Consider the following 12,944-nt stretch of genomic DNA (forward strand, 5'->3'; position numbering starts at 1 on the left):
TGCTGCGGGATGCGTGCCTGGGCTGGGCTGCCAGCGGATGGCCCGTCACCAAACTAAAGCGTCTTCTTTCTTTTCCAGGTGTGTGAGAAAGAGAAACTGCTCTCTGAAAGGAACCAGCTGAAAGCAAGCATGGGAGAATTGCTAGACAACTTCTCGTGTCTTTCCCAGGAGGTGTGCAGAGACATGCAGAGCCCGGAACAGATCCAAGCCCTCCACCGATACTGCCCCGTTCTCAGGCCCATGGATCTGCAGACAGCCCCCACCATCAGCCCCTCCCCGGCCGGCGTGGAGCAGAGCCTGGTGCCGTCGCAGTGCGTCGGGGAAAGCATGCAGTGCTGCTCGGAGCAAGGCTCGGTGCAGCTGGGAGCTCCCTGGCTGCCCAACAACGTCTCGGAGAATTGCTCGGCCGGCGGCGGGGGGTTGGATGGAGCTGAGCCAGGTACTTACCCCGAGAGAGAGCTTCCGCGAGAGCAGAGTAGCCAAACGGTCACGGTAGACTTCTGTCAGGAAATGACTGATAAATGTACAACAGATGAACAGCCTAGGAAAGATTACACCTAGTGACTTGTAACCTTAACGTTACACCTGGTCAGGTGTTCTTCAGTCAGCCGGTGGCAGTGTTCATTTGTTGTCTAGAAGAACGTATTTGGTGCACACTACAGTGGTCTTAGCAGCAATACTGTTTTTAAGTATTCCCTCCTCTCTACAAGCAGGAGTTATCTTCACAATGGTGCTATCCCTTGCTCAGGCAGGGAACTAAACAGTGGCAACACTGTCTGTTTTTGTATGTTGATTTCAATCTTAACAGGGATGGACATAACACCTCTGAGGACCCAACCGCAGCTTTTTTCTCAGTGGCCCATGTCACAAAACCCTAACTCAGGAATTTCCTCTGAATGTTCAATTTTTCATTGAAGACAGCTTCTTTACACATCAAAGTTTTATAGCTAAACTGTACATACTATATATAATATATATAAAATATATATATCCATATGCAAAAGTCCCTGCATGCCTCAATTTTTCTCATCCTACAAACTGGAAGCTTTCATTTACATTGTATAAACAAGTTCCAACATTCCTTTTTGTCTTCGATGCTAGAACTAGTTTGGTAACTTGTTACACGATTTTTTTTTTCTCGGTTCTCAGTTCAGCAATATCATTCAATTTGTACTTATTTATAAAATTTTAATGTTGGAAGCTTATTTGAGATTTTATTATAGACAATTTTTTTTGGCACAGCCATTTCGTGCCACTTGAGCAATGTGGATTTATTTTATTTTCTTGCAGATACTGTACAGTAATGGTCAACTTTGCCACTTGCACTGAGTTTCTGGTCAAACCTCTTTTCATAAATGAAGTCGTGACTTCAGTATAACTTGAGTATATGGTTTTCTTTGCTTTATGGCTTAAAGAAAATAGAAAAGTTTTAGCTAATAGACAAACACTCAGGAGCTCATTACGTAGTAAAAAACGGTCTTGCCAAATACTGAATTCACTATACAATTTGTAAAGAGAATCTGCTTGAATTATTTTTATATTCAGACTTCTTTCTGTTTCACAAACCAAGCTTAAGTGCTGTTAATGATGCTTTTGGATTCTTATAGGGTAAAGTATATTTCACTCTTTAGAGAAAAACGTATTTGACAACTGGATCTGTTCATCATACGTTCCACGAAGTAAAGTAAACGGAGATCACATCAATACACTTCGGGGGGCTTCTTTTCCAGCCCCGGTCTGCATCCTTTACTCATGGAAGCAACTGCTGCTCCGAGTAGTCCCTGTAGCCTCACCTCAGCTTTCCTCAGACATTACCTGTTTTTTCCTTCGCCAGACCCGAGCTGCAGAGGTGGGTCTGGCGAAGTCCGAGATCCTGCCTGGGTAGGAAGAGATGCAGGATCAGACCCCTAACCGTTGACTTTGGTTTCCCTACAGAAGTCGAGTTAGCACTGTATCCTCTAAGAGCAAATCACACGTCTGTCGACACCCGCTCGGGTCGCTTACCCTTCCAGGTCTTGTGTTCCAGGATCCTCTCGTCCCGCAGCGTTGCCCTCAGCACAAACCGCAGCTAAAAGAGCCCGGTCTCAAAGGAGACTGCTCAGTGAATTGGCTTAGTTGTAACTGTATTGGATTTGTATCTGAAGCGATGTTGACTCGTGTTATGACTGTGTGAGACAGCAGCTTTCCGAGCATAACAGCTGTATGTACAGTGTAGACAGAAGAACGTCCTCCTAATGCTTTTTTAATAATTATTATTACTCGAAGTGTACCGAGTTTTTCTTTTGTGGTTCTTTGCCCTGCGTGTGCCAGGTTGCGTGGCTTTCTCCTGGGCGACGACTGTCATGTGCTTTACTGGCTGATATTGTTTGTTCTTGCTGAAAAAATCGACCAGCTGTTCACACCTGTTCAAAAAAAAAAAAAAAAAGATGAAAAGAGTGGGGGGATAGCGGCTTCTTAGAAGCACTGGGCGATCATGTGGTCTTCTGCACTAACGTTTACACTCGAGGTGTGCGCTGGTGCTTTTTTTGAGGCACCCAGTAGATCAGCATCCTTACCTTGGAGGAGGAATCAGCTCCCTCCCTCCCCTTCTTCCATCTTCAGACTGTGCTCGTGGACCGTCGCGCGCTTGCCACAAGGTCTTGCTTTTACCCTCTGCACCCACACTATTGTAGCTGAGCTACCGAGGAGGAAATGCATATAGCATGTGCCATGTTTGTTGAAAATACTTCTTTTCCCCGCATGTACAAAGAAAATCTAGTATATAATGTAGGAGAATATTTATGTTTAAGTATTAATCATTACTGTACAAAATCCTTACCTTTAGATGTTCAAAAGTATACGAATGCCATAAACTCCTAGTTCACACGGTTGAAAAAGGGGGAGGAGTCATCCTTTCTTTTTACAAGAGCGTAAGCTAAAAAGATTTGAACCCCCCCCCCCTCCTCCCGGCCACCTTTTGCAGGTAACTGAGTGAGAAGCTCTTGCGGGGGGATTGGGTTTTCCTTTGGATTCATTGACGTTGCAAAGCAGTTCTGTGCTTCGCAGAGAAGTTTTGTTTCTATGAGACCATGGTGAAAGCTAGAATTTTAAAACTAAATGTGAATCACATTATAGACTCATAGCTACTTGGGGGGGCTGGGGCGGAGGGAGGGGAGGGTCGACTGACACAGTATTTTAAAGATGTTTTTTCTGTTGCCTTTTTTTTTTTTTTTTAATTTTTAAGTGACCTCCTATATATATCAATAGGTAGAATGTTTTATGAGCGTAAAACCAAGTTTTAACTTGCTTCCTGACATGAAGATTTACTCTACTAACAACTCATGTGCAACTGGTACTCTTGACCTCATTCCAACGGTTTATAAACCCACCCACACAACCCATTGCGCTGCAGCTCTTAGGTTTGACCTGGCTTCATACTGGTGCTGGGTCTCTTGATTTCCTCTACCTTGGGAACTGGTGTTTAAAACCACTGCTCAAATAAGTGTCTCTTCCTCAACCTTTTCTCTCCTCTCGCTCTCTTTCCCTCCCCCGTGAGCTTTTCTGGATGTTTGATTTCATTCTCGCCCATTAGAAGTGGCTGATTTTGTGTCATTGCTTCCTATATTTACATGTATCATGGTTTTTCAGTGGGTTGTTTTTTTTGGTGGTGGTGGTGGTTGTTTTTTGTTTCTATTTCGTTTTGAGGTTTTTTTTGCTACTCTGAACCACGTGGCTCTCAAAACTGTTACCGGGCTAACTTTAAAGGAAGGCATTGGGAGAATTAGCTTCAGACCTGGACGTCAGGTAGCATCCCCAGCTGCTCTTGTCATGAGGTCAAAACAGCTGACCACAAGGACACCGTTAGAAAGAATTAAAAGAAACAAAAAAAAAATACTGACTGCAGTATTGATGAGTGTGAAGAGTTTGGCCAATGGTCACCGTGATCTTAAGTGGGAATCTCTTTGCATTTGTCAAAGAGGACACATGCAGCACTTGTCCTGCCAGGCAGTGCTTGGGAAAGGTGTGACGAGCCCCCGTCTCCCCACTGGGTGCTGTCCCACTCTTGTGGGCACGTGAGTCCTCGAAGCTTTGTCCAGGCTGTACCTAGTCCTCCTCTTCCTTTGCCATTGCTATCCTTGTATCGCCAGGAAACCTCATTTCATTTAGGCTCGTTATGCTTTGTCAGGTGAGTACTACACTATATAATGTGTTTGTTTCTCTGCGTTCTCTGGGGGTGCCTTGAACACAATTAAAGCTCATTGCAAGCTGATTCTGGAACAAAAAGGTAGTGCAAAAAAAAAAAAAAAATTAATTAAAAAAGAAAAAAAATAGAAACAGAGAGAGAGAAAACAAAACAGAAAACATGCAAAATGCAAAAGCAAAATGTTGGCTGTGTTATCAGGAGATCCCAGTATTTATATCACAAACTTCCTAACATATGATGACTCAGGCGTCAGAGTTTGATGCTGCAGTATAAAACTATTATTTTATATATTGTACAAGTAATTTATTAAATGTCTTTCTAAGGGTATATGCTGCTTTTAAGATGCACTATATTTTTGGATCTAATCCTTGTATTATTTTTTCCCAAGGAAGTAAAATGTGCTGCAAAGGCAAGCCACGGTGATTAGTATGCTAACTGCTACTTCTCTTTAAAAAGGAGAGTGGGAACTAGATAAGTAACTTTGCTAAATGGATTAACTGCTGCCAGAGAAATGATTAATGCTGATAGCGTGGTTGTTAATCTGGAGTTCAACACTTCGTCAAGTCTGTATTCTAAAGAGCGCTTAAATAGAAGTTAAAATGCCTAGATAGATAGTTAGGTTTTTTAAGATGTATGTTTATGATTGCCTAAGGAAAGAAAAACAAATCTGCATGCTGGAATCACTATAATCTTGTAATAAAATAAAATCTGATCCACTAGGAGAAAGCATGATGAAGCACTGTACTGCCAGGCTCACTTGTGTCATGTAATCCACTACGGTGGTTGTTGAAGAGGAGAGGGATGGGTTTCCAGAGTAGACCTGTAGTGAATTTTGCAGTGAGACAAAGTGAACGTTTGCCAGGTTTACTCGAGCTCACGTGTTGTCCTCTGCCGTTGCAACGAGGAGCACTGCTTTCACCTTTTTTTCTGATCCGAATGCATTTGGAGGTGTCTTCGGGTGAACGTTGTAGCCCAAGTTTGCAGCATTTTTAAAAGTCTACATTTTAGGTCTGTGTAGAGGAGGTTTAGCTTCGGTGTGAGCAGCGGAGCTGACGGCCTTGCATACGGAGGGATCTGCTAAGTACGGGGTGGCTCATTTTTGTTGGAAGTGAGGTGAAACTAAAACCATTTCCGCAAAGAACTTGTGCTCTCTTTCCTGCTAGAAATTTCCTCAACGGGAGTTTTTACTTCATTTCAGTTTTGTCTCTGCCAACACAGTCCAAGTTAATTTTATATACCTATCTATAATACGTGTATGTATGTATACATACAGCTATAATTCTAGTCAGTGTGTGTTTGTGTATTTTCCTGTTTATAATACCTATGTGTATATTTATAATACTCCTTGGAGTATTTCATGACTCAGGCATCAGATCTGATGCTGCAGAATCCAATATATGTGTATATGCATATGTTCAAATACTGTGTGTATATTTAAAAGATCTATTGTTGGTGGTCTGTAGAATAATTATTCTCCTTACTCTCAAAATTTTAATGGCATTACTTGCAAGGACTAAGTGTATAGTATTTTCCTACACTCCACCAGGATAGGTGTTATTTATATCAAAGTCAAATACTGATATGCATTTTAAGGTGTTACACATACAACGTTGCCATTTTTGCAAATAAAACCACTTTTTGGCAGGAAGGAATCCTAAGAATACCTTTTTGTAAGGGAATTACCCCAGACAAACGACTGCTGAAAACCCAGTTAGATGACTCCTGTTCTCATATGAATTGTACTTGCTGTGGGACGAGCCCTTTACGGAGGCGAAACGACGCGCGCGGTGCCGCCCTTGTCCCGTTCGGCTCATTGAGGGCCCGCGGAGAGAACCTAGCATCCCAAAACAGAAATGGCAGCTGGCAGCGTTTGCTCTCACTGACTGCTTAGAAGCAGAGGTGGTCCCAGGCTACGGACCCAAACAGCCCCTGGGACTGGGGTGGCTGTCAGGGCTCGGCCCCGTAGCCGGAGGAACCGCAGCCTCCGGGGCGCGATCGCACGGGACGGAGCTGCCTCGTGTTTGCGGTATGGCTGAGAGAAACGTGCGTGCTCTAGATCCTGTTCCCACTACTACTTGTGCTCTGACCCAAGCTATCTGGATCCCGCAGGCTGGCAGGAATTATACTAAACACTTTGGTGATATTTGATGCGTGTTTGTTTACCATTGATTTCAAGCATCGCCTTTGATTTCAAGGGTGGGGATGCCCTAAGAGTTTGTTCCAGAACCAGTTGGTTACAAGTGCACCTCTTATATATGCCTTACAAACTTCAGAGGCCATATTCAAAACAGGGTTTTATCAGTGTATGCAAGGGGGTGCAACCCCTCTTCTCTTCCTCCCCAGGTCAAACAGTATGGACAGTTTTCACACATATCTACCTGTATAACCCTCTGTACCTCTCATAACTGGTCAATGACTGTAACAGGTTACATCAGGTGTTTTTTCTACATACTTTTTACACAAATTCTATGCGATTAATGTAACTTAATTCAATGCATCATTTTATTGTACTAGTTCTTAAGCTTGTCTTTATTTTTTTTCTAGGTGACTGTGGTTTCTTGTGATTTTTATTGTATAAATAAATGAGGTGGCTGTTGATGCTTACTCTCTGTTACTAAGAATTTTTACCTTTTTGGAAGAAAGCATTGCTATGAACTAATGAATTTAAAATGTCATTTACTCATTGTAAATACAGTATTGTGCAAAAAACAAAAATGAAAAAAAAAAAAAAACACCCGACTCTCTTCATTCATTTGAATTGCTAGTGTTAACTGAATTTTGTCTAGACACCATTTCTGTTGATGAAATAAAGACATATCATTATGTATTGTAAATCGACTTCTCTCGACTCCGAACTTGATGTCTCAGGCTGTGGCAGGTGCGGGGCCGTAGCTGGGGCACGGGATGGGAGGGAGATGGGCAGGGCAGGGCAGGGCAGGGCAGATGCTGCCTGGTGAAGCTCTGGCCTGATGACGAGCCCTCTGCTCGCGCGGTCCCATTCCTAATTCATTAGTCGGCTTTGATCCGGGGATCCGGTTATCTTTGATCTGCTGCAGGAGCAGCCGAGGGTATTTCGTTGCAGAGATGAAATAAGTTGGTTTGGAAGATCAAATGCGCTGTATCTGTACCCATTCCCCCAGTGCTTGACTTTAGGCAGTTCTGCTAAGTCTTTGTTTTGGTCTTGTAAAGCATCAGTGTACCGAGATGTAGGGAGGCAAGGGGAGAGGTTGGGGTTTGTTTCCCTTTTACAGAAGACCCGAGAGACATTGAAAGATATTTCTGTATAAACAACAACCAAAAAGCTGATTTTTTTTGCGTGTAACCCAAATGTCTCTTTCTGAAGCAGGAACTTGTGCCATTGACCACTAACCTCCCTCAAACCGCAAAAAAAAAAAAGGGGTGTGCAAGCTGCCAGAGGGAGCTGGGTGTCTGGCCACCCAATGGGGAACACAGGCGCGAGGTCGGGTGCCCTGGGCCACTGCCCTCGAGGATGTCAGCTGTGTCCTCCTCCGCCAGCAGCAGTCAGTGTTGCCCCTGGATTTTCAACCTGAAAATCCTCATGGAGGAAGAGCAGAAATACCACTTCCCAGCGCTTCCCAGATCTTCCTGTTGAGCTCACACGAAGGAAGCTTCCCACCCGTTCAGACCTGTGACGATGCAGAGCCCACTGCATCTCCTCACGGCCCAGCAGTAGAGCATGTTCTGTAGCAGAAGCACTTCTCCACCCCGACCAGTCATTCCTGACACGAAATGGCTACCATCCTAGGCATTTCCCTTTTTTTTTTGCTTTAACACATCAAATAAATGCAGAGGCAAAGTGTCAGTGAGGCTGTAGTGACTTAAATGCAAGTCATGCACACTGGAACAAAGACGCTGCAATCTCAAGCAATCTTTATGCTTCAGTCCTTTTTTTTTTTCTTTTTTTTTCATATTTTTTTCTCCTACTATTCCGCTTCTCTGAGAGTTGTCAAGTCAAAGAGAACTTTTATGATTAAGGAAGCTGGCAGAGCAAACAAGCTTGTTCTTGCCGTCGAAGTGACTTGAGGGAAACACAAGCTGTGAGAAACCTGACAAATAAAAGTGGCCAAGAGCAAGCAGCCAGAAACAGGCTCGTGGCTAGCCAGAGCGCTCTGCTTGCTGGATACACAGCTGCAAGGGCTGCTGTCCTGGGCTGCTTACAACCCAGAAATCCAACCTCCCAGAGCGCATCTATCTCAGCAAACTCACAGTGAGATTTTTTGGGTGTTGCTTGTCCTTCAGTTAATCTGCATGAACGGATGAGACGGTAAGATCTTTGTGATCCTGAGCTGATGCCTTGCAGTTCTTCCTGAAGAGCAAACTGAAGAAAAGCACAGACGTTTTGCACTGAAAATTAATTGCCCGGCTTTACTTAGTTTCAATTTTGAAGCCAGAAGTACAAAGAGGCGACATGAGCACAGAAAGTCTCTAGCAGAGCTTGAGGATTACATTAGCACAGGCAGACGAGCAGCAGAATATTCTTCAGCTGGGGTTTTCTCTGTTAAATTCTCTGCCCCTTCAGACTCCTTGTGTGTTTGATCCATCTTTTATTCATTGGCTGCTGAAGCCTGGGGAGATAAAGGCCACGTAGCCTTCCAGGTTGCTTTAAAATCAAAATAAACCTTCCCTGCAGGTGTCTTGGGCTTTCCACTACCTTTCCGGTCTGTGTATCAGGCTGGTTGCTGATATGAACGCTACTCGCATGCACAACAAGTTGTACATCCCGAAATGCCCTCCCAAAGACACTGGGCTATTTCTGCCCTGACCAGCTCCAGCTCAGTGTATTTGAGAAAAACCGTGAGTTGTGGTGCAAGCTGCTCACCAACACCTGCAGTCAGCGTGCGCTGCTGCTGGAAGTGCCATAACATTGAGGAATAAAACAAGCATTTGCTTTCTTACACCGTATTACGAATTCAGCATGATCAGGGAAGGAGGGAGAGGGAGACACCAGCAGTTAATCGGCTTTTTATCTTTCTGCTGAAGGTGGTTTGTGCTCAGTCCCCCGGTTTATCTCTTGTCCTCAGAACGCCATTACTTTTTCATGATAGATGATAGTTCTAGGAGCATGCTCTGAAAGATAACGAGAGAGAGAAAGCATGAAGCTGAACTGGCTTCAAGGGGAGAAAGAAATGTTATCATAGCCATTAACCCAGCCTCCACCACGTGCGCAGCTGGGAAGGTGGGAAGCTGACAGCACACTTACCTTGGCTTTGTTCAGTGCTAAGGGGAGGCTGAGGGGAGGGGAAGCACCTTGCTTTTAAACCAAATAAATTAATCCCTGAAGTAATTTGCTTGAAATCGGTGACCGCCATGCTACAGCCCTTGCTTTACATGTTAAGGGTCTTGTACATCTTTCAGTTGCCTTAAAACCATACAAAGATGGGCTCAGGCGAGCTCCCCTTTCAGAAACCCAGCCTGCTTGGTGCTACACACATCCTCTGAGAGGGTCCTTATTTGCCCACCACTGCCGATCCCCAAGGTTTGGCATTTTCCTAATTTCTGTGTTGGTGAACGGGTACCTGCAGGTGATTCAGTAGGTTTCGCAGGATTACTGGCAGTCACCTTCTTGAATTTTTCCTGAGTGCACCAGGACAAAATGTAACATGTAGAACTACTGTGGAGTGTTTTTTAAGAGATATTTGAGTAGGAAAGCTGTACAAAGGCCGCATCAGGTGCTAGCAGGCGAACACCTGCAAGGCATCTCAAGCATCCTAGTGGGACGACGCAGGGCTTTACCCGTGCCTTGTTCCACCTGTAGGTTTTCTGGTGGAGCTCAGCTGTCAGAATAACTCTTCTGTGGCTATCAGACTTGTTATTTCGATGCGCACTGACTCTTACCAAACTGTTCCCAGCCCAAGGAGCGAGAGCAGAGCGGGTGGGCAGCTAGTTAAACGAGTGGGTATTTATTCCTCAAGTGTCGTTGAAAGGCTGAGTAAACATGCCTGGTTCTGGAGAAGACGGCAGGCATTCAGGCTGAATAGCAGCTCTCTCTTTCATAGCCTTCTCACTGCTGACAGTTTTCCCACTGGGTAAAAGGCTCAAAGCTGAATGGAGAATTGAGAAGCAGCAAAAAATCTGAACAGCACAGAGGGATGAAAAAGCAGCGTAGTGAAGGAAACCAGACCCAGTGAATAGCAAAATTTCCCCAGCTTCAGCAGAACCAGGATTTCAGCCCCAGAGACTTTTCTGCGAATGAATAAAATCAGCAGCCCTATCTGAATCTGCTTCTGTGAGCTGAGAGCATCAGCTTTATCAGCCGCTTGCTTAATTATCAGCTTTATCCCCCTCGCTCACCATGAGGAGGGGGGCCCTACTTTTAAAGTCACGTTGATTTCTTTGGAGCCAAGGACAGAGACGGGAAGAAATGACACTGAAAGCACAGGACTCTCCGGAGGAAAGGGTCTTAGCTCAAGAACACAACAGGACTGGTAGATATGTCATGCGTCCACACCTCCTTGGGATATCCTTGGGTGCTCTAGCAGGAGGACTGTTACTCTTTCCCAGTAGTTCCCTCAATGCAGATTTAGCTTGGGGCACAAATGTGATGATTCAGATCCAAGTCTTCTGGAAGACTGTGCCCTTGTGGCAAGAGTTAGTAGTTTAAGGTCATTGTGTCCAATCTCACTCAACCAAATTAAAACTCATGGGTTTCAGAGCACACCTTAGGATTTGTTAGAAAACTGTTATATGCAGGCCAAAGAAAAGGTGATGCTGGACAGACATATTGCTGGGCAGGCAATAATTTTTAGTGAAGTGCTCCAACAACAAAAACCCTAAATGCTCTGTAATTCCTGCCCTCATTTTGGGGGAACAAGGATTCTATCTCTAGCAGCTCTACACTGACCTTTGTCTGCCTCAGGCTGTGCTTTTTATTAGACTTTAACTGTATCATACAGGGGCTTGATCTTGCAAAGTTGCTGTTTTTTCTTTCCTCATGATGCAAAAATCCTATGAATACCAACATAGCTCCCACATGCCCTTGTGCACCTCACTCCCAGCTGTCACTTGTGAGGGTATTTGCACCAAATTCAGCATGGCCCTTTTCCCTGAGCTGGGTGTGCTGAGACACTTGAGGTCCCCTTGCCCAAGGGAGACAAGGCTTGGGCCACGCAGAAGGTGCCCCTTGATTCCATGGCTGTATCTTCCCTGGAATAAAAAAGTTAAAACAGAGCTGGAGATGCAAAACTGAGGGCAGAGCTATGTGTGTACCTGCTGCATATCTTGTTCTGGTGGTCCGTCCTCTGAACATTTTGGATCTGAAGTCTGACCAGAAATGGTTAAAGGAAAAATATTTTTTTTTTCCAATGGATCAAAATCTTGTGAATCCGTCAGCCTAATGACATTTTTCAAGACTTGTGCTTCTCTCATTTTTTGCTTCCCAATTTGAATAATGGACAACCTTTGACAGTGCAATGAGCGAGAATCTGAATAGAGCATGATGAGTGATCGCTCTGGCTGTAAAACTAATCAGCTGTAAAGGAAATATTTTCCAACTTTTATGCCATAGTTGGGCATGAAGCACAGAAATGGCTCTTTGCCTCCGCCAGTTCTGGAGAGGGGAGTTTTGAATAGCCTTGAGTGTCTGCGTTGTGGCCAAACAGTGGTTAGTCTGAATCCTACCAGGGGAAAGGCATTTCTTTTATAGGTATATAGCCGGTTTGATTTCAATTCAAGTCTGAAAAGTTGAGGACTCTTCCTGCCAAACATACATTTTGTGTTCAATTTCCTATCCAGCCCTATATTCTTGCAGGTTTGCAGTGGAGGACTGAATGCATTTCCCTTAAAGTAACCTTTCCTCTGAAGAGGAAGTTCCAAGTGGAATTTCCTTGTTCTCTTTGTACAGGTTTTATTGCCCAGGTGCAACACCTCTGTGCTGCACCAGCATACACATGTATTGAAATTAGTGTCATTAAATACCACAGAAATACTGGTAGCAGAGTACACTAGCCACAGCAGTGACTGAATGATATACAGAAGTGCCTTTACTTCCGAATATCTTGAGTCACTTTTAAAAATGCTAGTACCAGTCCCATGTGTAATGATCCATAAAGGCAGCATGCCAGAAAAGTGTTCCTTTCAGGAATAACGGCACTGCTTTGCAAACTGAGGATATTTCTCAGCAAGCTCTCACCTGCAAGGTAGCTTCATTGTCGTTAAACATTAACAGCTGCCAAGTACCTTCTAGGACTTCTCACCAGGTGCCTTGCTCAGTACCTCCTGCACTCAGCCTTTTTAAATAGCCTTCTCGTCTGGGTATCAAAACACAGCAGATGGGCAACAGACTGGGCTCTCGGCCATCTCCCCAAATTCAAAAAAGCAAAGTGGAAAGTAATTAAATAGCACCAAAGTGGCGATTTAACATGGCTTATGCCCGCTATTTATATGCTGTAGAAATTATAGCTCCATGAAAAATGGAGCTCACAGGCAGTTTGGTGGGGAACAATGTGTGAGAGCATTTTCTGCTTCTCACCACAGAAGATTTTGGGGTTTTATGTGTTTGTTATGCTTCAAATTTAATAAAAGCATGCATTTTTAGGAAGAGAGAGGAAAAATTAAGCAGAACTGATAACTTTGAGTATTGTGTGAAGTAATCTTCTGTTCCTTACATGCTCTGTCAAAAGATATTTAAGGGCTTGCTCCTGCAAGAATTTGTGAAGAAGTTGGGGGGGTTTGTTCTCAGGGGATAAATCCCGTGATCCAGGCAGTCAGAAGTCAAATTCATTTAAAAAAAAATAAAAATAAA

At 44.1% G+C, this 12,944-nt stretch overlaps 1 protein-coding gene across 13 annotated transcripts in view; it reads left to right on the plus strand.

The window, feature by feature from the left end:
• BACH2 (BTB domain and CNC homolog 2) overlaps nt 1-7,021 on the plus strand; it is a 188,417-nt gene extending 181,396 nt beyond the window's left edge. For all 13 annotated transcript variants that reach the window (XM_068677942.1, XM_068677940.1, XM_068677944.1 and 10 more), the window contains one exon: nt 79-7,021. In XM_068677942.1, the coding sequence (XP_068534043.1) occupies nt 79-561 (483 nt within the window). In that variant the 3' untranslated portion in view covers nt 562-7,021. The remainder of the gene's footprint in view (nt 1-78) is intronic.
• Nucleotides 7,022-12,944: the final 5,923 nt, after the last annotated feature.

This window comes from Anas acuta, chromosome 3, assembly GCF_963932015.1.
Source record: "Anas acuta chromosome 3, bAnaAcu1.1, whole genome shotgun sequence".
Classification (NCBI taxonomy): Eukaryota; Metazoa; Chordata; class Aves; order Anseriformes; family Anatidae; genus Anas; species Anas acuta.